Raw genomic sequence first — 27361 nt, 5'->3', positions numbered from 1 at the left:
ATCCTCACGCTGCCCATTTTTTCTGCTTATAACACATCAACTTTGAGGACAAAAGGTTCACTTGCGGCCTAATATATCACACCCACTGACAAGTGCCATGATAATGAGTTAATCAGTGTTATTCACTTCACCTGTCAGTGGCCATAATGTTATGGCTGATCTGGGTCTACAGGTAATCCTTGGAAATGTGCCCTTTCTTTATATGCGTTTTGCTACGGGATCATGGCCTACTTTTCTTAATTGTTGACTGTACTTGTGTGATCTAAATTGGCCGGAGTCTAATCAGCGTTTTAGTTCTGACCAATCAGGAACCGGTAACAATTTAAGACTGGTCCTTAGTACCTATTCTTGGGTGTTTTGACGCTACAGGCTTACTTGTTTGGGTACAACCAGTGGCTCACGTAAGCTTACAGACATGACTGAGTTTTTTGAAAGTGAGGTCACTTAGGCTTCTCTACATGTGCTACTGTTACTGTTAAGTAAGACAACTTTCCACAACAGGAAAAACTGTATGTCATCAGTCCTGTACAACTTGCTGTCAATCAGGTCACATAATGGTGATTCATTAAAACGGCTGTGTGAAGAAACGTAGGGAATTTCCACTCAGTTCCACCATCCTGTATTTCACTCGTGGCTTTAGGCTGATAAAAGTACGGTTATTGTATTATAATTACTTGGTGTCACTTCTGCAATCTTGTACTTATTTATCCCAGAAATGTTGGAGAAATAAAACTGGCTGTGTGCACTCAGCTTCATCTGTGGTTTGAGGGTGCGGATGAAGGACAGTTTCCTGTAACTTTTGCTCCATATTTCTTCACCTGCACACCCAGTTAGGCGATGACACATACCATTTACGCAGTCCCTAGATGAATGGCAAGACAAAATGCTGAGTCAAATGCTCATTCTGCTGCATCACGTTTCACCCCCCTTTCTCCAACCACCCCCGAGATTAATGATGTTGAAAATGAGGGCACATTACATGTGTTAACGCGAAGGGAGAGGCACTGGCCTCAGCAGAGTTAGCCTGAAGCCTCAGTTACTGTACAAACTGCTGTATGTACAATCTCTTCATGACGCACTTTCCTGCAGTTAAAAGATTAAATACTTGAATTTAAAATTTTTTGGTTGAAACTCATTATAAAAGGAGTTTTTATGAAGACTTGTGCAGTTGAGCAATTGGTGTTACCTTTTTGAATCTACCCACTTGTATTCAGTTCTTCACATAAAAGCTTCTTGAATTGAATAAAACTAATTTAAATTGATTTATTTCAGCTTATAGCCCCTTATCTCTGATTAAGCTGCATCTCAATAAACTTTTCATCATGACTGTCATGAGTGCTACACATGCCAAGTATTTTGATTATGGTGTTTGTTTAGAGCTTATAGTCCTCCTGTTGTCTCGTTCACATGTGATAGCGCTACAGGCAGGCTGACATGGATTCAGAGATCTAGATCCACATTTGTCTAATGCATGCTCACCACTGGTCAGACAGAATACCACATCCACACAACAATCTGACAGTTTTCGGCCCATCTTTTCCATCTCATTGTGATATTTAACAAACATCTGTGGGCTGCATGATTTAGTTATTCCCCCTCAGTGGGCTCCCTTTGGTTTTGGTCCCCTTGTGGCTCCCTTTGGGGTGTACACACACACACACACATACATGCACACTTGTAAACAACCACAGCTGTTTGCTGGATGTGTTGATATTTCAGTGTGGCTTCTCATTTTTGGCTCTGTATTTTATTCTAAGAGAATATGTATGGTTTGTTTTACTATATTGTGATGGACACATACATTTTAAAGGACCAGTGTGTAACATTGAGGAGGATCTATTGCAGGAATGTAATATAAAATAATAGTCATGTTTTTAATAGTGTATAATCACCTGAATATAGGAGTCACCTTCCATGGAGTCTGCCATGTTGAACCACCATGTTTGTACAGTAGCCCTGAATGAACAAACCAAATAATGGCTGTAGATAGGGCCTTTCATGTTTTTGCAGCCACTGTAGTTTCTTCACACACTTTGCAACCTGTTTTCATTCCCAGGTCATCAAATACAGATGCCAGCAGTGTTCAGTTAATCAGTTAACTTCACTGCTAGATGTCACTAAACCCTAGTCCTTTAAGTAGTGCAAGTATACGTATATAATTGTTTTGTATTTGATGGATGGGTAAATGCTAAATATGGCTGAGGTAATTGTACATTAGGGATCCAACCCTAATCACTTAATTGTTTGTACCTAAAACAACCACAAATCTCTCATTATGTGTATTTAAGAATAAAGTCTTATATCTGGACAAAACGTGGAAAGAGAAAAACCCACAACTTACACGACTGTTGGACAGAGGGCTCAAAGCTCCACCAAGCACAGTGAATGCATGACAACGGATTTCTTTTTTTAGATAGCTTCGATCTATTTTGAGAGATGGGTAATGATACAGGACAGAGACTGAAGGACATTCAAACCTGTCAACTCCTCTTTCTTCACACCTCATTGGTCAGAGTGAAGATGGCATTGATGAAAGGTCACGGTGACTCTGATTAAAAGAGAATATATTCATCTAATCCATGGGCAGCACAGGGTAGTTTCTACTCACTGCCTATAGATGGATCGGGTAATTGATCCGATCTGTCCTCATAGAGTTGAACTCACTCTGCCTCCAGCAGCTGTTAACCCTGCAGTGTATTAAAATCAGATTACACTCTTGTACATAAAGGAGTGTGCCAAGGAGAGGGTTACAGCATGTTCACGTGTATCAACACACTTCTATACTCCAGTATGCGGAGGAATAAAGAACCCCTATTGCTTTTGCTTTGGTGCCCAAAAAGTCTGTAAAATACCACATACATGGCCCATATAAGAAAACTGAATACAAAATAATTTATTAGTGTTTCATATTTCATTGAACAAAATATAATAGTTGGACGAAATTAAAAGGATAAATAAATGAATGTGGTTAAAGATGCTGTAAGTGTATTTGCCATTTTTTGACCTCAGAAAATAAGCAAATAAGCAATGTAATTGCAAAATTAGTTTATTAATGTTCTTCTAAGATATTTTAGTGCTTCTATAAAGCAACATAACTGTCTGCAGTGCTGAGAAAAGGAAGGTGTAAAGCTGGCAAAAAGTTTTGACTTACAGTAACAGCAATTTGCAAGGCTATGGCACAGCTTACATGCAACAGATCCTTTCTTTGGATAACAAAGAGGCACAAGCAGGGTTCATATTTACACTTTTAAGTAATGCCGTCCATTTGTTTGTCTATATGTTTTGGTTATAGATGTTTTTCTTTGAGGTATTGCCATCCTTTAAAAGGTCCAGTGTGTAACATTCAGGAGGATCTATTGGCAGAAATGTAATCCTCCACACACAGGGTGAAGCAAAGGAGTTGCAATCTGCAACTACACTGCTAGAAGCCACACACTGGGCGTTTAAACAAATTATTTTTCTGTAGGCATGATGGAAGAGGTTTTGTTTTTGTTGTGATCCAGTATTCATTTTCCAATATCTGTCATTTACATAAATTCACATTCTTAAGCAAAATGTTTCGTTCTGTCAGAGGGCACCATGTGAGTTGATGATGCCCTGTGAAATACAACTTTTAGCATACACCAGGGCTATAAAAAGCCTAATTTCTTAATTAAATGTGAGCTTATTTCATGTAGCTGATACATGTATAGATATAGTCAACGTTATATTTGGGAGCAGAAAAGGGAAGAAGGAAAAATGTAAATAAGCTTTATGAACAGACTTATGTCATGTCTTTCATTAGTAATGATCTTTTAAGTTAAAAGAGCAATAATGTCTCATAAAACCTATAAAACAGTAGACTATACACTCACACAGACACAGCTTAAAATTAAACTCACTTAAATGTTAAATAAACCCTCTTTTGTAATTTATTACTGAAGCCACATAAAACTGAAGCACAGAAATAACTGCAAGGCTAGGGTCTCATTTGGTTTATGTCAGTGTCCCTCTGAGAATTTGAGATTTACAGTAAAAAGAAAATCGAGAGGAATGGAGACAAGAGAGGCAGAAACAGATAAAGAGCTGCATAGAGGGATGGAAGGAGAGGGAAAGACGATGATCTGAGATAAGCAGAAAGACGAAGAGAAGGGCAGAGGGAAAGGGCATGTCAAAGTCCCCTTTCAATTTATTCTATATTGTTCATTGCAGGCGACATATTTCAGAGCGGAAAGTCTCAATAAAATACCACATGACCATCATTAATCCCCAAACATCAACCTACACCTACACCAACCTTTTTAATTACGGAAAAATGGGTTTATCCAGCAAATTAATCATGCTTTACAATAATCAAAGCATTATATTTGAAAAGATGGATCATGGACATGTCTTTGTGCCATCTGTAAGCACAAATGATTGCAGTTGATTTAATGAGAAAAGGGTCAATTCAAATAGTCTGAATGAATTGTTGCATTGTTCTTGTAGTGTATGTGTACTGTAGCACCAATCAACAAGTAATAAGCCATAGCAGTGTGCTGTTTATTTTAAACAACAAGGGGAAATACCCCTTTAGAGTGGTCGCCTGAAGGGAGTAAGGAATGTAATGTCTATTGTCCTTCCTGTCATCTTTTCCTATTGGCTGGTAGCCAGTGACTTGGGAGACATTGCCACTAACTCTGTGCATCAGACTGGGATTTGAAACATGTTTTAGCCAAACGGCTGTCTTTCTGCCACTTCAGCTGAAGCAATTCAGGCCAAGGTTTAGTTTTACTTTGACATTTTTAAGTTGAGTGTCAAGTGAATGACGAAAAAAACAAAACAAATACAAGCCCAGGACTGCATTGAGAGCAGTTAGCAATTGTTAAAATGCTAGATATAATGAATTTTCATCACTACGTCTGAGCTATTATCAAAGAGTCGAGAATAAAGCGGATACACAGAGCGATTGCTACTCCGCACGTTGAACACAGCTCAGAGAAGTGACTCTACTGTTTGGAAAGGAAGAGTGAGTAGACAGACCAGACAAACTTGGCAGGAAGACTGAGCTCACACAAGAACGTAGAGGTTTGTTCCAAAATCAATGCAGCCTACTAATATTTGATTCTCCAAAATTGAGGCTTCCATTGGCAGACAAGGTGCGTGCACGCACACACACGAACTGCAAACACTGCTGTATAGATAGCTACAGTCCATACTAGGGTATGCATAAACGTGTCCTCCAAGAATGAAGGGTAAAATCACAAAAACTAAAAACAAACTTCATTTGTTGCTACTAGAACAAAAACCAGTCAAACAGTGCTAACCACTTGCCAAATTTAACACCTGTTTGGAGAATGTGTAACTTAAGGAAAGGTGTTCTTCAGACAAACTGCTACCAGGTCTAACCAAAACATAAAATCATCTTTTCCTGGAGATTTGGACCAAGCATCACCTAATGGCATATGATATGTGATTATGTGTGACTGTGTAGTCGTCAAAAGGTGGTAAAGGGTAGTTTTGCTGCAACAGGGTTTTAGAAAGACTGCAGCAGTCCTTCCTCATTCGCCAGTATTTTGTGTTGTCTTGACTTTAACCAATAACCAATATGACATATGTTAACAGTTTTAAGAAACACGTGTTTAGTATCATTAAGGCTTGGTTAGGTTTGGGGAAATGTTGTGGTTAGATTTAAAATAACTGCTCTGTTAAGGTTAGGGGGCTTCGTTGTCATGGTTACCACAATAAACAAGTGGTTAAGGTTAGGGAACGACCCTATAACAATGTCACCTGACTTCCTCCTTTGCTTTTGTCATAATTACTACTGCCGCTATTGTAACTTGAAGGTAAACACACTGACTAATGCTGCTGTTCTTCTTGGGAGGACAGTCTCTGTAAATCACATTTGGACAAAGAGACATGGCTTCAAATGAGGTGTCTCCTAGTCAGTGTGAGACATTTTCCTGCAGGGGTCCAGTTGAACTGAACCACATCCATCAACTTTCAGACACATTTTCTTCCATATGCTCAATGTCTGAGGAGGGAAAAGGAAAGATCTGAAGCTGATGTCTGATAGCTAACGAATATGCACACCTACAGTGGAGTCATCAGTATAAGTGGCAGTAAATACATCCTCACATCCTCTTAATAAGTGCAATATAGTTAACTTTGTTTCTCTGTTTTTCATCCATTTCCCCATACCTCATTCAGAGAACATTTACACAGAAAAATAAAGTTTTTGCTTACATACTCATCACAACCCCCTCATTCATTTTAATAAGATCACCTGGCTCAACTTTCACTGCAGTATAATGCACGGTTTTTTGGCAATGTATAGAATTGGGCAGTCAAATCTGTGTAAGCGCAGTTTCCTGGTAGATTACATTGTGACAGTGAGAGTGTAATTCCACTGTTTACCTTGCTATTGTGAAGACGGAAGATAAAATACATTTTATTGTTTCTGTGACAACTTTTAAAATCCTTCCTCATAATATTATTGTAAGCCAGTACCTGACACAAAACACACCCACCACTGCAGCCTCTTGTGTTCTTTTAACGCAGTGCTGTTTCCAATCTGGTCATGCTCAAGATGCCCAAATTCTTAGACCTCACATAATAAACTGAAACTATGTGTCTTTCTAGTATTACATAGTTTAAGCTCTCTCAGGCTTCACATACTATAAACAAAACAAAAAATCTCCAAAATTCTATATGAAGGTAGAACATATTCAGTCTGTCTGTGGAGTGTAATAGTCAATAAGCCACAGCAGATGATTAGAAATTATTGCTTTTGAGATTCCTTGAGACTGCCTTCATTACGGCTAATTGGATTGAATGGTGCCCACTCATTGGCCTACATTTATACATTTACATCGTATTTAAGGCGCTTAATCTGAATGGCACTGATATCATGGGACTGACATTTAAGCTCTTAAATCCCGAGGATGTTATAAGGGTTTTAGAGAGAGAGAGGAGAAAGAGAGTGAGGGGGAGGGAGGCAGGGAGAGGGGGGAGACACAGAGAGGGAAAGAGGGTGAGGAAGCAGAAGAAACCAGTGAGAGGGTCTCAGTGACGGTGTTCTCACAGAGACAGTAAAGCAGAATGACAGTGCAGGGCTTTTGTTCGAAAGACTGCCAGCATGTCAATTCCGATGTAACATTTTTATCGACACCCTCTTCGCCACAACCTGACAGGCGGCCAGGCGCTCAACTTTTACGTTCCACACCAGAAGTTCAGGGTTAGTGAAACAGGTTCCTTGGCAAACTTTGGAGGAAGTCTTTCTTCCCCCCCACCCCCCGTTGTCTGCTGCTTAAGGAAGTATGCAAGACTGGCAATGTTTATTCACTTGACCTAGAAAAAGCTCTTGGTATAACGGTGCACATATTCTGAATTCACAAGTAATTTTTGATTTTATACTGGAACTGTATACACTATGTGAATGCACAACACTGAATAAGCTATTTACCGCATGATTTGCTGTTGTTTTAGAGGATCTCAGGGGGAAACGGTTTGTTTTGGGGCTTGCAGGCTTTCTACATCAGAGACTTTACTGAAATGTTGATGGTTCAATTCTGTGAACAAACAAATATGTTCCTTTTACCTTCCATTATTACCAAATAGTACCTTGTCAATTACAAAATGCAAAAAAAATTGAGCTCAAACAATTAGTCAATTGATTGACAGAAAATTCACCTGCATCAATATTAAATAATAAATAAATCATAGTTAATCATTTGAGTTACTTTTAAAGCAAACATTTTCTGCTTCCAGCTTTCCAAAGCTTCTATTATATGTCATTATACATTAATTTGGGGCTGCTGGCTGGACAAAACAAGCCATTTTTAAAAGCAAAAATGCCCCAAATGATAATTTTCCAGCTTTTCAAATATGATTATTTGCCGGTTTTCTTAAGGCTCAATCACATCAGAGTGTGGCACAGTTCATCTGTGCACCTTTTGCAAAATATAAAGGCTTGGTGATGGAATGACTTGCAGTAATCCAATAAAAATAACTGTTAGTTGGACAAAACGAGACATGTGAAGAAATCACCACGGGTTCTGGGAAACTGTGGTAAACATTTAACTATTTTCCAAGTATCAATATCACTATCACGTTTTTACAGTTTCCACACAGTTTTATGTTGCCTTTCATTGATGCCGCTGTTTGACATTTGAAGAAGTCATCACGGTCTCTGGGAAACTGTGGTGAACATTTAACTATTTTCTAAGTATCATCATCACTATCACATTTTTACAGTGTCCACACAGTTTTATGTTGCCTTTCATTGATGCCACTGTTATATTTAGTCACTTTATAGCACTACCTGGCTGTAAACCGGAAGTGCAGCAGATTACTACACAACTGTCCATCTGGACATTAATACACAATGGAAACCCAAAGCTAATTCACTGGCCACAGACTGTGTTGTTCACTGTTCGGCTCAGTTTAAGCCTTGCGACATACATTCATCCAAATTCACCAGACTGAGCAGGACAGGGAGTGTCTGCATCGAGGAAAGATTCCTTTGATGTCCAATAAATTATTATTGTTGTCACAACAGGGTTTTCCTCCTAAACTCACTAATCCTGAGAGCAAGTTGTTTGACGACTTTATTCACTCTTAGTACTCTTGATTGCTTTTGACTACCTCAAATGATGCAAGCGTTTCGCATTGATCCTGTGCTTTGTGTCTTATGTTTGTTTGCCGATTGCTCAATAATCCAATTATTGCAGCGCAGCTTTCTCTGAGCCCCTGCGACGTGTAAAGATACACTTCCTTAGCATGCAGAAAGAGAGGAGTGAGAGAAGAGGAGAATGGGAGGAAAAGTGGGAAAGAGAGAAAACTCAGACTATGTGAGATAACCTGTGGGAGAGAGAAAGAGACAGAGAGGGAGAGAAGGGGAGAGTGAACGAGTGAAGGAGAAAGAAACCACTAAGGGACTCTGCGGCTGTGTGTGTGTTCATGTGAGAGAAAGAAAAAGACACAGAGAGGAAAAAAACAGAAGAGAAAGTCGCAGGCAAAGCCAAAGTTACCTTTATAAATGCACTGACCTTGTGCACTTCACATTAACCTCCCTCTCCAAGAGAATTAGTCTGTATCATTCACACTCTGCTGTTCCTAACTGCGCCAATTGATTTCAGTGGACCAGAAACGGGGAAATTGAATCTCCTGTTACCCTGGCCAAAGACCAAGGGAATACATGCTAATGCTGCACAGACAGACCTGAAACAACCTATGCTTACTGTTAGTCCACTGTTGTCTCTCTGGATAGATTTGGTGTGACTCGAACGGCTCCCTTGGGTGCCAGACTGTTGGAACAGCTTCATACGCTGTGGCTGCAAAGGATGGCTAAACTCTTTTAGTGCTTTCTCACTCCTCTTCCCTGTGCGTCAGGTTTCAAATGCAGGTAGGGAAAGAGGACAAAAGAATACAGACGGGGGGCCCACAAACAAATAGTTGACATGAGGCTTCATAGCATTGTGTTGCACTGTGGCAGCCATTCTAACCCAATTAAATCAGCAGTGAGCGTATTACTTCTGATTGATGGCTGAGGGCGAGGAGCTCAGACAGATTCATTTACGCAGCATTTGCTCCTCGTTAATAACAACTGATGCTATCACAACAAAAACAAGTTTTCAAAATAGTCCTTTGTACGCTCAGCCCAGGCACAAAAGGGCTGTGGGGTGCAATGAGTTTAAAGACAGTTCAGCTAAACATGTATGGATTTTTTTAATCGCCTCCGTCCATACAATATAGGATGTATGTCTCCAGTGAGAGCCTACTGTTGATGTTTGGCTCCATGATGGCACACTTTGCCTTCTGCAACAAATGGCTTTAATCCACATAAATTAGAAGAAGTTGCTCAGCAGGAGGCAAAGATTACAGGGATAATGCACGCAGTGTGTGTGTTTAGAAGAAGAGGGGAGACGCGAAGGAGTAGAGAAGCTCAGACGAGACGGCTGAGTGTTTGCAGAGTCATGGTGGAAGAGCAGCAGCTGGGCTAAGGACCTTTCAGTCGCATGCGAAAGTTAGCCTTGGATAACAAAGAGGTGGCACGAGAGGAAGGTCGAATCAAGGAGCTCAAACATGTGACAAAGTGGTTGGTGTTTACCGAGGAAGTATACATTGCAGAGCTAAATAAAATACTTACTTAAAGGTGATTCACCTTTGCTGAAGAGGGTCTTCGGGTTAGATACCGTGGAGACAACATGGACACAAATAAAATTCAGGCATGAAAAACATAATAAACACAGCAGACAAATCTCTTTTTCTTTGTACTTCTGATGGGGCTAGCCAGTTTCTGATTTATTTAGCACAACAGCAGCACCAGGCTTCAGGTTTGGGGCCTTTTTGAATTTATAAGGCTTCATTATTTTGGGCTCTAAAACCTAAAACACTGAAAAATATATGTCTCTTTAAGATATGCTTTACACATGTGAGGCTATAAACCGTAACATGTATGTGTGGGAGCAGTAGGTGTTAAATGGAAATTATGACCTCTGTTCCCCAAAGGGATTTGGTGGTGACAGATCTGTTCAGAGCAGCCTGGCACTTATCCTGAATTTACAGTAACCAGAGTTTGTATGCTTTGGCCAGGGATCCCAATGAAATGGGCATGCCTCACACTCGAACATGGCTGTTATGACAGGCTTTCTCATATAAAGCCTCTGTGGACAGACAGACCCTAGGGGCAGAGTACATAAAGAAGAGTCAGTGGCACATTGAGAGGCCGTCAATGTGCTACACAGTACATGGTGTCAGAAATCTGGATGTAGTGTGCCAGTCAGGTCGTGGTAGAAGGTATATGCTTGATGTGAGATTGACAGACATCTTTCCCATTTCCACCAACGTCTTTGTAGCGCTCAGAAAAACCAATTACGCTCTATTTCCCCTTATAAAGCTACTCATTAGCGCCGACGGTTTTCGCAACATGAAGCAGAACAGTGAATAGATAGAAAATGTAGAGCTACAAGCTGCTTTTCTGCTGCACAAAGCCAGTGTTTCAATAGGGAATCCTTTGTTCACTGTGTAAATCCCCATGGCCTTCCGTTTAAGAGCTCAGTATGTCACTTGAGACTAAACTCCTGCTCACAGAAGAAGTAATTAAAATATTTTTTAAAATCTTCGAAGATTAGACCAACGAGTAGTCTCCTTTAAACAAGAGATCCATCTCTATAATAGCCAGACTAAAATACTGCCTTTATTTCTCCTTTTCATAACAATCACCCTCATACACCTCTCAAACAAGAAACTCCACATATTTGAGATAGTTCTCCTCCCCCTCTCCACCTGAGACATGTCTCCTATTCTTAAATATTTATGCGATAAGCTCAAGATGTCATGTATTTACCCTAATCTTCAGAGTTTCATACACCTCAAACAATGAGATGTAGTGTATACACAAGACAGTGAGGGGAAGAGCAGCAGAGAGAGAGAGGAAGGAGAGAAACCTCTGAATCAACAGTATTTCCCTCAGATGGAAAATGTGGGAGATATTTTGAGCCCCAGGAGTATTTGGTTGGGCGAATGTTTTATTTGAAAAGGGCGTCTTAGTGGCAAAGCCTGATGTTATAATTTATTAAAAGTGCAGCGTGAAGGGATTTACGACATAGTGGGAAATTGTACATGTGTGTGTTTGCGCCTGCAACTGTATGTTGATGAATATATTTGTGCGCATGTGACTGCTAGCCTGAAGAAAGAGGGCAAGGACAGTGCAGTCAGATGATGAGCAGTACATACCATTTTATTTTCATTATGCATACTACTGTTCCTCTTCTCTGACGTACTGTAAATGTGGTGAAGTCCGGTGATGTCAACGAGGGCATGTGCAAGTAGGCCTTGGCAATGAATCAATTTTAGAACTGCAACTAACACTTTTTTTCTTATTTTCAGTAAATTAATCTGCTGATCAATCCTAGAAAATGTCATAAAATAGAGACGGTCACAATTTCTTAAAGCCAGACATGACAACTTCAAAAATGTCTTTTAAAAATGTCTTCATTCAATATCGACATTTATTGGCTTCCAGTACAACAATTACAATGTAACAATACAATCTAAGGATTATTCAATTTTCTAAGATAAATTGATAGTTTAATCTATAAATTACCAAAAAGGACAGATGCCCGTTGCAAGTTCACAGAGCCCAAGGTGTCAAAACCCAAAGGGATTCAGATTAAAATGATATACTACAGAGAAAAATTGCAAATCCTTACATTGGAGAATCTGGGACCTTTAAATATTTTGCAGTTGTATGTGATATATTGTGATTAATCAATCAAGACTAATAACTTTAGCACTGAAATAAGTGCATCATTTTGTTATTTGACAAAATTGTGTCTAAATGAATGATAACAGCTTTATCTGATGCCGGTGTTCATTTAACTTAATGTCAGTTTGATAGGTCTTTTTAAAATGCATTTGTCATATGCATTTATGGGGTGGCAATAGCTCAGTCTGTGGGCCTTGGCTTGGGAACCAGAGGGATGCTGGTTCAAGTCCAGCATGCATAACAGTAGGGAGTGTGAACTTGTAGCTGAACCCTGTGTGTGCTTGATTGTATTTTGGACCTAAGTGTGTATAAACATTGAGTAAAAAAATTATTTCCACATTGGCGATGAATAAAGTAAATCTTCTTCTTCATCGATATTGTTATACTTCCCATATCAGAAAAAAAGTTTTATTTCAACCATATTGTTCAGCCCTACATGTAAGAGTTAAGCATCAATCATTGTGTGACTATTTCAAACTGACTCACTTTCAGAATGGTCTGTTTCATTGTGTATGGGTAAGATCAGTGTGTCTTCTGAAGCCTGTCAGAATCAGCCAGACAATAACTCATCTGTGAATGTAAGAATACAATTTAAATATCTTCTTTTCCTTCCTTTGTAGTCCAGTCTGGTCCTTTATCCCCTTTTTTCTGCACTCCCCCAGTCTGCCTCACCATTGCTGACATCCCTGGAATTGGCCAGCCCAAAAAGGTGACATGGGCGCCCGCTCTGAAAGGGCAGCCACATGCACCACTGCAAATCTTTCACCTTATTAAATATACATCAATAGTCAGCCATACCTGTGAGGCAGCTCTCACCTGAGCCAAGGTTACGATGACTGATGTTATTTTTAACCTCTTGTTTTGAACAGGAAATTATGTTTCGGGCTACAATACGTGTTACATATAAGTACAATGATGATGAGAGGGATGGATGAGAGATGACAACAGTTGGTAAAAACAGCCTCTCTCTCATGATTTTTGTGTTCCTGTCTCTCTCCATGACTCCCCCTCTCCTTGTTCTCTCTGCACGTAGCCAACACATGTCTCTTTGTGCTACATGCAAAAAAATAAAATAAAAATAAAAATAAATTGGTATTAAGGTGACCAGGTGGCCTAGTGCATGCCTTATGATAGAGATGCAGGAGGTAGACATGCAGAAGACGTGGACACGCCAACTAAGATGTAGCGCTTAGAAAAATTCAGCTCTCTATATCCCATTTCAGGAAAGCAGTTTAGTGTTTCCTGTTTGTTAAGGCCAATCTAGTCAAATTTCAAGGGGTGCGTGAGTTTGTCTAAAATGAGACAACTGAGAAATGTCAATCAGGTTTGCACCTGTTCCAGCGACAAAACTGGTTCAGGCTAACTTCATCATTTCAGCAAATGATACACGGTATTGGGTTTCACTTTACCTGTTTGGTTAAAAATATTTTAACTGCATAACAGCAACAACAAAGTTGAAGAACTTCAACATGACACTAGATACGTCTCTGTTGCTGTTACTGCAGGTTGAATGTCACTGATTGCACCTTTAAGACTCAGTCACACTACCTTTCACTTGCAAACAGAAACATACTAGGGATGCATGATAATTATCAGCCGATAATGGGAAATTTTGATTATTTTAAATTAACACAACAATTCAATTACCAATAAATTATCAGTCCATAATAATAATCATTTATTTTGAATTCTTATGCAAAATTCTCCTATGACAGGCTTCATGCTCTATCAAAGCCAAAGTATGAAGAGTCAGAACTGTTTGTTTTTATTGTGTTAACAATAGTGGTGTCAGTTAGATTTGGTTAAAACAAATAGAATATTTAATTATCCATCTTTGCTCACTACATCTCAGCCTTTCTTACCGTCAGGTGTGTAAAAACTACTGCTTGTAAACAAAAATATGAATTAGTGGTTATCAAGTTGGTATCAGCCATGAGAGGCAGATTATTGTCATCCCTAAAATATACAATATTATCCTGCTTAAAATAAGAAATTTCAGAAAACCACAGATCGCTTTTGTGCACTGCAAGAGGTTGACTGAAGATGTCACATAGATGAAAAGGTTGGGTTATACTGTGGTCGTGGAGAGAGAGATTAGTCAGGAGTTAGATTAGTTAGAACACACTGTATGTATGTGTTCCTTGTGTAGACTGAGGTTTTTATTTTTGCAGTAGTTTTTTGCGAGAACCTAATTGCGCTATGTCCCTCAGCAGGTGTTGCATTGTTCATCCAGTGGCCATCTGGGCCTGTAATCCTTTGGAGGTGAACACACTGAATTTGAAAAAGGTCATTGCACAGACACATTTAGTTTGTCCCGACATTGTGTATTTGAGTGTGTGTGTGTGTGTCTTTGCCCTCTAACCTTATTTTTCTTTTGCATTTTGTACAGCATGTGTGGGACCTTTTGTAGTTTTGAGGTCAGAATCTTAAAGTTGACCTTTAAGGAAAATAATGTTGAGCTTTACAATGAGCAGGTTTGATGCTGCTGGACAAACTGTAGTCATAATCCTGTTGGACTATTCATTGTATTTGCTCTGGGTTGATGGGCATTGACCTCCTATTCAGAAGCACTGTATCACCGTAATGGCAGAATATTTTGTTGTGTCTAATTGAACCATCTAAAAATGTAACTGGAAAACAATCGAATATGGAAATAGAGCAATAGTCTTTTGCACCTGCTACTAGGACTTATGTACAGATATGCTATTTAAACAATAAAATATGCAAAAACTCTGCGGTATTCTTCTAAAAATCCATATTTATATAGATTTATAGGTGATTTTTCATCTGCGCATTTTGTTGATTAACTGATAGATGCTGTCAGCAGCAGTTTGGACTAAATGGCTGAGTGCAGGCAAGACCTCTAACTGGGTATACCACTGCTCTTCGGCTGTTGAACCTGTCAAATACTATAGAGAGGCTGACTGGAGAGCAGTTCTCAGCAGTCCTTGAGCTAACATGCAGAATGTGCTGCCGTGGTGCTAACCACCTGGACCTGAGCCAGCCAGAGACTTGGCTTTGGCTACTATGCAAAGCCCACTTCTTGAGGTTGTGGTTTCATACCCTGTGACTTCAGTGAACCACTAGACTACTATACATACAATAAACACTCCAGGCAAATCGACTTGGTAGTTTTTGTAGCTAACTTTATCCCCTCAGTATGTATGTTAATGTGTTATGGTTTGCGCGTGCAGCGTTTCCTCTTTGCACACGCCAGACTCCGTGCCTGCTCTTCCTCCATCTTTGTCCCAGCAGAATTGTAAATGACTGGTGGGTGTTGAGTTTGATCGCATGTGACAGCTAATGCGTAGGGTTGCTGGCAACATGTGTCAGCGCCAATGTACATTAACCTACATTCAGAGTGAGGCCTTTTTGAATCACACAGCAAAGGAAAAGGTTGCCTTTTGAAAAGATATTTTTTGGCACATATCATTTCTCTGGACCTACGAGCTTAATTCATTTAGTTTTAAAGGTTTTAGAATTTAAATGCAAATGTTTAGCTCTTTGTATACCATAATCTTATTTACTAGACCCTTCTTATACTTAACAAGGTGAGGGTAAACAGGAGTTGCCTGTGTGCTAACTGTTGCTAGAAAGTGGAGTGCAGAGGTAAGGAGTATGTGGTGAGGAGGTGGCTCAGGTCAGTGCTGATCCCTTAAAGATAATCTCCCTCTCTAGGGATTTGTTTTTCTCATTTGTCCCAGGGCCTCTAAGCTGAGTTTGGAGGTCACCTGCTGGACAGGCAACAGGACCCGAACCTGGCTGTAGACACATTTGTAAGGAGCCAGATATTGCATGGAGTTAGTGGGAGAAAGAAAAGTAAGCAGTGAATAGAGCTGAAACGTGAACACCAGGGGAGGCCAGGTCTAGAGTTCATCCATGCCACTGAAATCAAAGGATTTGGGTCTATAACAAAACCAGTTTTAGCAGCATAGCTTTGAAGTGGTCCATTTGTGTTTATGTTCGTGGCAGTTAGCTAGATTAGAGTCAGTTTTGAGTCATGTTTCACAAAGGTGGTGAAAATAGGCTCCTTAATGTGTATTTAGTTAGATTTAAGCCATCTACCGTGCTTATTTTTGTTGTTATCATGTAGGTTTATGTTCAGGAGGGGAATGTGATTTAAGTCACTGAGTTGGTATTTCATGTTCCTTCATGTGTTGAACATTGTGTTTATTACCGGCCTTTTGTTTGCATGGTTTCTCAATTTCCCATGCTTGGCAATCAACCTGATGCCCAACAACATATTTCTCAACATGTCAGCTGAATTCTGTTCCCAGCTGTTTTGTGGCTGTTTCTGTTTTCCCGCACAGGATCTTGGAAACTTGGTGCTAAAAACAGAAACTATGGGGTTCAGTAGCAGATCAGCGTGAGGTCCACATGAGAACCAAACTTTTTTAAGACTGCAAAGACACTTTTGTCTGGGACGATCAAAACGGTGGTGCAGGACTTGACAAGGAGATTTGCTGAGGCGGCTACAAAGCTGCATAAATGAATGGCGGAGTTGTTTTCATGGGGATGAATTAAGGACAGTAAAGGCTGTAGTTGTTGTTTTGCATAAAAACTACACTTCACAGGTGTTTGATGCTTTGTCCATTTCTGGCTCTGAAAAATGTCTCTAAATCAGTGGTTCTTAAACTGTGGGGGGGGCATAGAGCCTGTGCTGGCGGGGGCGTGGATGACCAGCGCAAAAATATGGAGTAAAACTTAGTTGAATGAACATGATTTTATTTTTATCTTTAGTCAGGCCATTAAGAACACAATCTTATTTATGTAGGGACAATAAACAAATGATGCAAATTCTAGTTTGTTTGTTGACCTTTAATTCACTAAAATTCCACTTGAATCCTTCTTTATCAGTTTTGGTTCCTCTATCCTATAAATGATTGAGAAACTGCATGGTGTGGGCTGTGAACGTTTTTTCGGTTTCTGAAGGAGGGGATTCCAAAAGTTTGAGAACCACTGCTTAAAATGGAAAAAGTTTTTGAGGTAACCAAGCTAATGTGTGGGATTTACACCCATAAACCTTCCACTCAGCCTTGTACACATACATTATTTCCAGTATTAAGATGCAAGATCTGTCTAAATTGACTTCCTTGCAGCGTTAGAGATCTTTGACCTGGTTTATGCTTTGTGTGTAAATGAACTCTGTGCACTGCATATGGTTAGAAATGAATGTTGACCCCATAAACTGTATAGGAACTGTTTATTTTATTGTTGTGGCATTATACAAAAAGTAGAATTTTAATACGGCTGCACTAAAGTTTTAGTTTGCAGTTTGAAGTATGTAAGTAAGTATGAAAAACGTGCATACCGCTACGGCACGTCAGTGTTCACACAGAGTTTAAGTATGTCATGCAACACAGAAAATATGAACGAAGCTGTGGGCACGCACATATATATATATACTATATGGATGTGATCAGTCCCTTGCTGGCCTTGACAGCCATGAATTACTGGAGTTTCCAGCCATGATAATCCTCCCCACAAGATAATAACACCCTGCCACATCTCCCTGAGATTCATGCCTGCTTGCTTTACCAAAATATCTCAGGTGATTAATTTCATTCACTATGTGTGACAGCGAGTGATTTAGGTCAAGTTAAAATAGCTCTTGTTAGTTAAACCAGCTGAGTTACCCTCATGCTGCCAACAGTAGCCATTGTCTCTGCAAGATCCCTAGGTCATTCTGCATACTGAAGAAAAGGTGAAAGTTCAGCAAAGAGTGGCTGTGAAGTCAAAGACAAATACAGCTTCAGACATGTTGAGTACAAACTGAATACTGTGTGTAGATCAGAATGATAGCGCTGTCTGTTTCTACCCGTAGCCCGAGCCTCTATCAACTCCCTAAAGAGGGCTGAGTGTGTGTGTGCGTGCATTTCCGTGACTTGTCTCATTTCTTTGTTTACACTCAAAACAGTGGATTTATAGGAGAAAGATAATCATGATTTGCTGTTATGGGGAAGGTCACTTAAAGTTTGTAGGCATAAGCCTTGGAGGGGAGACAATACAACAGCTTGGAATTTAAAACAAGGAATGCATCACAGCCGGGATACCAGATTCCTTACCAGCCATTTCTGCGGTGAACTGTATTTTATTTGATGGTGAAATCCCCTTATTTGCCCTGTATTTTAAGTCTATATTTAATTTATTATTCCAAAAAATGTAATCATAAACTTGGAGAGAAAAAATGACTGATGATGAATGATGAATATTTGTCCCAACTGGAACGTATGAAACATTTTAAGGTTATGAATTTTTTTTTTCTTAACCGTAAGTGGCAGCCAGTCAGAGTAGATTATGCTGTAACCTTAACACAAGTGTAACACAAGCCTGACAAAGAGGAAATCTCATATTTCTGTATGCTCAGGTACTCTGCCCAATGCCAGGGTCACCTTCACCAGGAAAACTAAATCCCTGGTGGCTCTCTAACACTACCCATAAGACCTCTCTCCCTTTGAGAGGCGGTGAGTGGGTGTCAAGCTAATGTTTATACTGTCTGCTCACGGTTATGTAAGCCATTTTGTCCTCTTTCTCTTCCTCTACATTTCCCTCAGCTTGTTTAAACTAATCTACCTTTACCTTTCCAACATGCCAAGTTGTGTGTTACATAAATATTCTTTGAACTGGTCTAGCTTAAGGTTTTTCAGCAAGGTGTGTATTACATAAATATTGTAGGCCAGACTGTAGAGAGGTACTGTACCATAGAAGCTGTGTGTTGTTGTTTTTTTTTCCTTTTGCAAAGTCAAGGATGCTTCTCTTTCATGAGGGCAGGTTCAGGGAGGCTATGGTACTTGTCTGAACTATCTCTGTGATAACAGCCTCTAGAATGAACGAGTCAGTGTGTCTACTCAAAAACACGCACAAACACACACACACAAATGTATCTTACAGTGGGCGGATGGCTCTACAGCAGTGTAAATACAGTACAGTAAAGTACACAAGTGTGTATGTGTTGTGGCAGACAGTGTTACATGCATGATGAGGACATTGTCTTTCTATAGAACAGAGCTCTCCCTGTCAGCTGCTTGTTTACTGTCATGCTAATGTACTTATGTGGGTCACCGGGTTCATTCTTATCACGTGGGCCCTGCTGTCGTCTATCATACAGCCGTCTCACGGCCCATTATTCACCCATAATGATGTTATCTTGATAACCTCAGAATAACTACAGCCCCCTTTACTTCCTTTGTGTCTCTAATTTGTCCGTTTTCTTCGACTTTATGCTCTGTTTCCATGGCAACTAATTGTTCTAGCTGTGCCACGCTCTGATGACTTCTGACCTTTTCCTGTGACCCATTTTGACCTGTTTACGGTTAATATAGACTATGAAATCAGGCCCTCAAGTCTCTGCTGTGATTATCAAGTACAATATTTCCGGATTCAGATAAATCTTTGGCCATCCTTTCTGGTCTTAGCTGATTTAGCATTCCTTCCACAGCTGAGAGAGGGTGGAGATATTTGAACCATTTGGAGAATGCTCCCAGTGTGACATCCGAATTACTTGTAGAAAAGTACGAGGCCAGTTTGAGCTCAAACATCTGTCTTGTGGTTTGGTCCTCCTCACACATTTTAGTGGGCACAGTGGGCTTTGTCTGGCTTCAAGCTCTCATATTTCCTTCCTTTGGCATTTCATTAATATCTTCCCTAAGCTGCATGTTCATGTGGGAAGCAGCAAAGAGGGCAGCAAGAGTTAGTAAGAGATACAAATTCTTCTTGTACATTTTGGTGGGAAGAAACAGGCATTGTGTACTTGCACTCATCTGTATCCTCATGGGAAATAAACAGCAACTAAATCAGTTGTTAGCTTTGTGTGTTATCTTTAAAGATGAAAGGACACTGAAAACAATGAAACCACTGCCCTGGGGTTTCTGTAGGAAGGGAAAAAAGCAACAACTGGAGCGAAGAATGAGACCTTTGATCTGTGCAGTCAGTCCCATTGAGTTAGTCTGAGACTATACCCAGAAATAGAGAAGACAGGGGTCAAGAAAAAAGTCCCAGTCCCAGTACACAGAAGTAGTCTGCACACAACTGCAGAACTTTATTGGGTATTTTTTTGTGTGTTATACTGTATTAAGTTAACATTATCTCTACAAATTTGCTTCTTCTGCACTCTGGCTTTGTGTTCTCAGTATGAGATGAAGGGTGACACAAGGCTCTATATGCAAGAATTAACAGTTCGAACTGCCAGCCTTAACACAATCTTACTTCCATTGGTCCATCATCATTTAAGCCTTCATTGAAACAGACAGAAATTGCAACCCCAAAATATTTTAAGCTATGAAAATGACAAGCCAAACAAAAAGGAAATTCAATTGGCGTGTCCTCGTGGCCTAGTGGTTAAAGACGCACACCATTTAACCACAACGTCACAATTTTAATACTGACTGCAGACCTTTGTTGCATGTCATTTCCTTATTCTCTCGGGCTCATTAAAACATATTTCCATCATTATTCTTGCACATCCTGTATGCTGACAAACTGTAGGCTAACATCTCTGCTGAAACAGCCTGATTTGGGAATGTCTGGTAGCTTGTGTTTAGTTTTGGGCTACTGGCAGCCGTTGGTGCACAGTCACTGCAGCCTGGCCTGTCTGCTCTGGTTTCATAAGCAGAGAGAGTGAATGACCTATATACTTCTCTCAGGGAGGGGAAGTCACCTTGTTGGTGGACCAGCAGGCAGGCAGGCTGGCACATAGCGACAAGGTTTTAATGTGCTGCACTATTAAAGGGTTGACCACTGACTGGTTATTAGAAGCACACTCTCATATGCTGCTCGCGTTGTTCTTGGATTACAAATTTTGTGGGACAGATTTCTTGCCGTGGCTTGTTCTCTTGTTAACACTAGATTCATTGTAATGGTGTGGAAAGACCAATGTATGGGGGAATATTCAGTAGATTAACATGCTGAAAAACACATCTTGACATGGATTAGATTTGTGCATGCACACATACACACACTCTCACTCACATTAGCTGAAACCATAGGGCCCAGTGCCAGAAAGATCTAGTCAGACAAACACCTCACCAGAGACTCCTCTAAGCGTCCTAACAAATTGAATGTGTGTGTAGATGGACAAGAGGGAATTAGATCAGTGGTCCTGATTGTATCTGAGTGTGCTGTTGCTGTACCCCTTTCCAGCTAGTCCCCTGGAGGAAATGTGTGTGCATGAGAGAGAGAGAGCAGAGGTAGAGAGACAGAGGGAGGAGGAAAGAGAGTGCTTGGCAGCTGGTTTGATGAAGGATGTAAGGAGAATGTTAACCAGACAATCACCTTGCATGTTATTGATTGAGATGGGAGAGAGGTAATTAGCACAGAAAAGAAGGGGAAGCTGAGGCCACTTTTAATGTTTTGATACAAGGTGTTCTCTCTTTGTACCCATCTACGTGTTGTGTTCGTGTGTGTGTGTGTGTACATGAAGGGAAATATTTTATAAAAAATTATACTGAATATCCAAATGTTTCCATCTGTGACCTAACCTTGAATGCATGAATCTTTTAATACCACTACTCAGAATGTAAATGTATGTTAGATTTTTTATAGTATGAGAGCCAACTGATTCAGTGTCATTCCATTAATAAATAGTATAAACAAGTAGCATATTCTAATATAGTGGGCCCATTATTCCACTTATACTCACAATAATCAGCTCCACGCCCTGTGCATGCACATCCATAGGGCATGCTTGCTCTGCTAACTGATGAAACCATGTGATGTTCCATACCGGACTGTGTGTTTTCAGTGGCCGGTTTAGTTTTCAAAATTCACCCTCCCTCTATCTTTTGCCTTGCATCTTCATTTAGCAGTGCTTGGTCTTACAGATATATTTAGTCTTAATGTTAAGCTTAATATATAGCTTAGTATCAAATCTACATATTATATACTAACATAAGCAAACATTTTTCTTAAATTAAGTTATCAAAACATAATCATGAGATATATATACAAGGTGGGATACGTTACTTCAAAATAAACTTTCTCTCATACAAACTGTAATGGTGACAGTGCTTCTGAATGACATCAGACAATCTTTGGCATTGCTGTACTTCAACTTCGTGTTACTTATTGGCCAACATAGATGTCGATTCTGATATATAGTTATCTCTGGAGAGCGATATCATCAGATAATATCGGCGTGCTCCGGCTCTGTGCTGTTCCTCTGTCAATATGTGTTGACAATGGACAGAATTCAGTGACATTATGAATGTCTTTCCAACCTAAATGTGCTCATATAGCATAATAAATGTCTTTCAACTGACAAAGCTAACACAACCAATGACGTCTAAGCAGCAGTTTAACCAGAAAACAAACCAACGTCTTTCACTGGTCATACTGTAATTAAACAGGACAAACATATCAGAAGTAACCTCATGAAACAGGAAATGTACACACTCATAATAAAACAAATGATTGTTCATTGAAAATCAATGTGCATCTAATAATTCACCTTCTTATAGGCTTACCTGTAGTCTGTGTGCACTGCGTGTTTTTGTCAGTTCTTCAAACGTGGTAGTAAACAGCTTTGAGCATGCCTCTTTTGTACCTGGATTGACAGACATCATCCATTACCAGTGACATCTACTGCAACTCTAATTCTCCCATTTAGCACCACACCAATAAGAACATACTGTACATCCTGAGCTTTAATGGTCATGCAATTGTAGAAATCAGTCAGCAGTGAAAGCAATAAATTAAGCCAAAGTAAACAACGCTTTGGACAAGGCAGAACTGCAGCAGACTGTCATCAATTGTGTCGCCTGTTGGTTGCAGCTCAGAGTAAATAACGACAACATGCCATGTTACTTACAGCACAGCACGCATCAGAACTGATTCTCACCTTTGATGTTAAACCCTGAATGTTTGCTCTGTCGTGGTTTGTATTATTTTTGTCCACCACCCTATACTTTTCCCAATGCGTCACACTTCTTATGCCAGAGAAGGGGACACGTGTTTTGGATCCTACTTAAATTTGACATCCTGCTCTGTGTCTCTCTGCTTATTGAATTTAAATAATCTCCTCTATAATTCTGTCATTGTCATCTTTGTAAGCCTGGTGAAGCTGTAAATCAGTTGACTGCAAAGGCCTCCTCTCTTGGTTGGCAGACATCTTTATGGCTAGCCACATTGCGCTGCCACTGTACTGTGGGTCATAAAACCCAAGAATGTTTCACAATGTGTATCAGGCTTGAGTACTGTTAGGAAGGGGACAGTCTGCCCTGGCTTTGTTGTTGACTTTAAAAAAATTCTTTGTTGATTTATGTCTGGTCCTAAATGTGTGTGTGTGTGTGTGTGTGTGTGTCCTTTCAGCTCGCCACTGAGACAACCGTCCTCAACGGCCAAAGTGTGCCTGGTTTGCGGAGACGAAGCATCGGGATGCCACTACGGTGTCGTGACATGTGGAAGCTGCAAAGTCTTCTTCAAAAGAGCAGTGGAAGGTATGGCATTAACTCATGTTCAAACAAGATATCACGGGTTAGGGGTTCTCTAGGGTGGCTGAGAGGGCTCAAAACACTGCATCTTATGAAAACACAAGAAAACAATGACAAGACATGAATGCTGAAGTAAAACAAGAAAATGAGAAATAACATTTGCACCAACACATAGGCAGTACAAAGAAACAAACTACAAATACCAAGAACACAAAATCAGCAAATAGAGAAATGCTGCAAGTTGTACACAACAACAGAATTAAGTTACAGCAGTAGTAGTTTCTGGTGGCACTAGAAATTATAAACCTGCTAGTAATTAGACTGCAGTAGTTTTAGCTAAATATCTACTGTAAAATAATATCCATGCTCTTGTAATATTCATCTTATTCATCTTAGTGTTAAAACTAAAATAAATTGATTAGACATTTTTATTCATCGGTTTTTGTGTCTTTAAGACAGTTGTGTTGAACCTGCAGTCTTTCTGTTTTTTCTGTATTTGCAGAACATTTCATTATGTGGTGAATGTGTTTCTTAAATGTGTTTTATTTGCAGTGTTTTTATAAATGCAAAGTGGTAAAGATGCTTTTTCTTATTTTCCCATGTGTTTACTTTGGTTACAGTGTGTTGAGCTCTGTACTTGTCTTACACTGAACATTTAAAAAGAGAAAACCCAGCTTATTTTAATTGTTTAGAGAAGAGTGACGTACATTGTTTAAACTCTAATCCTAAAACTAATACTTGTAAGAGGAGAAAGCTACTGTGTCAGTATTGTGCTGTTTTTCAGCAAGTTTCATTCATATTGCATTACACCAAAAATTGGTTCTCACAATTCTTTCAGTCAATATCAAATAATTTCAAACCATACCTCCTTCACTAACAACTGTAGCATTCAAAATTATTGGCAGACATTCTGCTCAATTTATTAACAGTAGTTCGTGGGGAGTAGTACCTTATGCCAAATCAGTTTAAATGTGTGGCTCAAGCTTACAGCTTTTCCAACTGGGCAAAGTTAATGAGAAAATGTGTGCAAATACAATAATTTTGCTTTTTTTCTGATAGAACAAAGTTTGAAAAGCTGATCAGACAAGCACATGTTGTAAAGCAGTGAAGCAGCTTGTTCTTTCCATTTAGGCGGCATACAGTCCTAATAATTTTTGCAGGAATTATGAACTAATAGGATGATTTTTCTTTATATGAGCTACACACTTTTATGCAACAAAATGCTGTTTTGTTGGTTTTTTACATGTTTGTTTTTTCTAAAAGATCATTAAAATGACCGAAAACATTTGGGACGTTATATTTATAGACTGTGACCAGGTTGAGTGGTGCACACACACACACAGAAAAAAACATTTAGTAGGTAATTCTCTTTCACCAGCCCTTTTATGTTATATTTAGCTTGGGGAAAATCAACAGCAGCCATAATGTGCTTTTCATTTTGTGCATGTTGCCTGAGGCGTTGGCTTGATTCATTAAGATGAGTGTTTGAATGCAAAACACACGTTTACAGACCCAGTGCAGGCGGGGAAAAAAAGAGCAAACAAGCCTGCCAGTCAGCCATCAGGCCCTCTAGGTGTTTTTCTGACCATTGGAGGAATTGCACTCAGTCCCAATCAAATCATGCCTTAATTTGATGATATTTACACACCGTCATTACGGAGACCTGAAACCAGATTATGTGTCTGGGGTTATCAAATCAGACATGCCATTGTTCTTGCTTCAAGCGTGGCCAGCGGAGAGCCGTTGGCAGATGCTAAAGATCTGACTTTGTGTGACAGTGCTAGTCAGGTGAGGCTCTGAAGAGGTCAGACCTCTATAGGCTCTGTCATTACACTACTAAAACCCTATTTGTCTCTCCTATGATTTCTAATTATACTGAAATTGACTCATTGATTGTGTGATGCCCTTTAAATCTAATGCAGTGTTCTTTACTTTCAAATGTCTTTATGAGTATCTCTCCGTGTGTGATTTCCTCTTGATTCTATACTGCCAAACAACTGCAACTGTGCAAACTATTAAAGTGTAATAAGGGCAACCCATACAGTGGTGTGATGTCATCAAGGTTGCGTGCAATGTGTACGCCCTTCTGATGTGCACAGCGAGCTGTTACCTCACTTGACCGCTCCACAGCTGCTGCTGAGGTGGAAAGAGAGAGGTAAGGTGGAGGGAGGCAAAGGATGAAAATACTGAGAGAAGGATTTTGCAAAGTGAAGAGAGATAGAGGACAGTGAAACAGATACAGCGAGGGAGGGGGGGAGGAAGGACAAAGAAAAAGTCAGACGCAGACAGAGAGATAAAGAGAGGAGGAGCCGGGAGAGCGAGTAAGAAATAGGGAGAGGGATGGAAAGCGATGTGTCAGCAGTGAGCGCTGGAGAGGTGTAAGTTAGGACGTGAGGAGACGTTGTACTCCTCCCCTCTACCAGTATTTCCTCCTCCTTCTCCTCCTCTTTTCTTCCAAACTTAAAACTTAGACTCGGCATGTGAGATATAAAAGAAGACTGCAGAGAGTGGGCATCTGTGCAAGGGGAATAATCCAGCCCATGCTTAATTTCTTTTGGCACCGCCTGCCTCGGGGGACACAACTTTTTCGGTCGGCTGTAGCTCATTAGACGACTAACTGGCTCACAGCCCTTTACTACAGAGCTAGTTAGCATTCTGGAGTCATCAACAAATCAGATGAAATTGTCTGACTGTGGAGGGTCTGGTTTCCCCTTTATCTGAGTCAGACAAGCCATTGTTAGGTAGCTGTATTTTACATCATCGCAGCTTGGCACAGTTACTCTTTGCAGCATTTTAGGTTTACATTTGGACCATCTGTTTAGAATATCTATTGGACACATGGGCATTTTACTGTCCAAATCTGTGCACTAACAGTCCCCCTCAAGAGGACGAATATACTTAATTTTTGTCATATCTACCAGAAGGCACAGCCAACTGTACACGATAAAGTTTGTAACCACGGTCCCAGGAAACATATAGAAATTCAAAATTATGTGCCGAGTACTCTCTGGCTGCAAGCTTTTCAAAATGCCCCCAATTCATTCTTTAAGTATTTAGATTCGCACACACTTATTTCATCCACCTGCTCTGCTAGTTTCCCAGTTTATCTTAGTATACAGTGTGGCAGCTCTCACACTTTTATTTACAGTCATATTTTAGATGTTCTTTTATAGTAAACAAACAGAAGAGGGGTAATAACTTTTATGAAGCTTACAAGTTTTGCAGCTGTACGGCTACTGTTGACTCAACTGTCAAAAGCAGCCAGTTTATGGACTCTATTGAAATGAATGAATTCTTCACTATAAACGTTTATCCTGCGCTGTGGGAAAAATACCTTCTGACACAAAACAAAGGTTCATAAATACATGTTATCATCACTAATGAAATGTGGAAATAGCTGAATGCCTTCATGTGTGCCTCTCTCTTGCATCCACTTCAATAAAGACTAGTTTGTTGATACAAGACAGCTGCACTCAATAAATGACTCCATGTGGAGCACATTTGAAGAGTTAAACGCTAGCTTATTATTCACATGTCATCAGTGGCTTGGCATGTCTGCTCTTTGAAATAATACTAGGCTCTGCTTTTAGCTCACTAGCTGTTTTTGCTGTTCTCTTATTGAACTGAGAGGTTTACAGAGACATTAGTCAACCTTGTTATGGCCTCACTGTGTTCTGCAATGTGACTGGGTCGTGGTTTCCATGGC

General features: G+C 39.9%; 1 protein-coding gene across 1 annotated transcript in view; it reads left to right on the top strand.

The window, feature by feature from the left end:
• nr3c2 (nuclear receptor subfamily 3, group C, member 2) overlaps positions 1–27361 on the top strand; it is a 70610-nt gene that overhangs the window by 19096 nt on the left and 24153 nt on the right. Inside the window, exon 3 of the mRNA XM_035660367.1 lies at positions 23534–23661. Coding sequence (XP_035516260.1) covers positions 23534–23661 — 128 coding nt within the window. The remainder of the gene's footprint in view (positions 1–23533; positions 23662–27361) is intronic.

This window comes from Morone saxatilis, unplaced genomic scaffold (genome assembly GCF_004916995.1).
Source record: "Morone saxatilis isolate NCDOM2014 unplaced genomic scaffold, NCSU_SB_2.0 Contig17, whole genome shotgun sequence".
NCBI classification, from domain to species: Eukaryota; Metazoa; Chordata; class Actinopteri; family Moronidae; genus Morone; species Morone saxatilis.
This window is presented reverse-complemented; position numbering and strand designations above follow the sequence as displayed.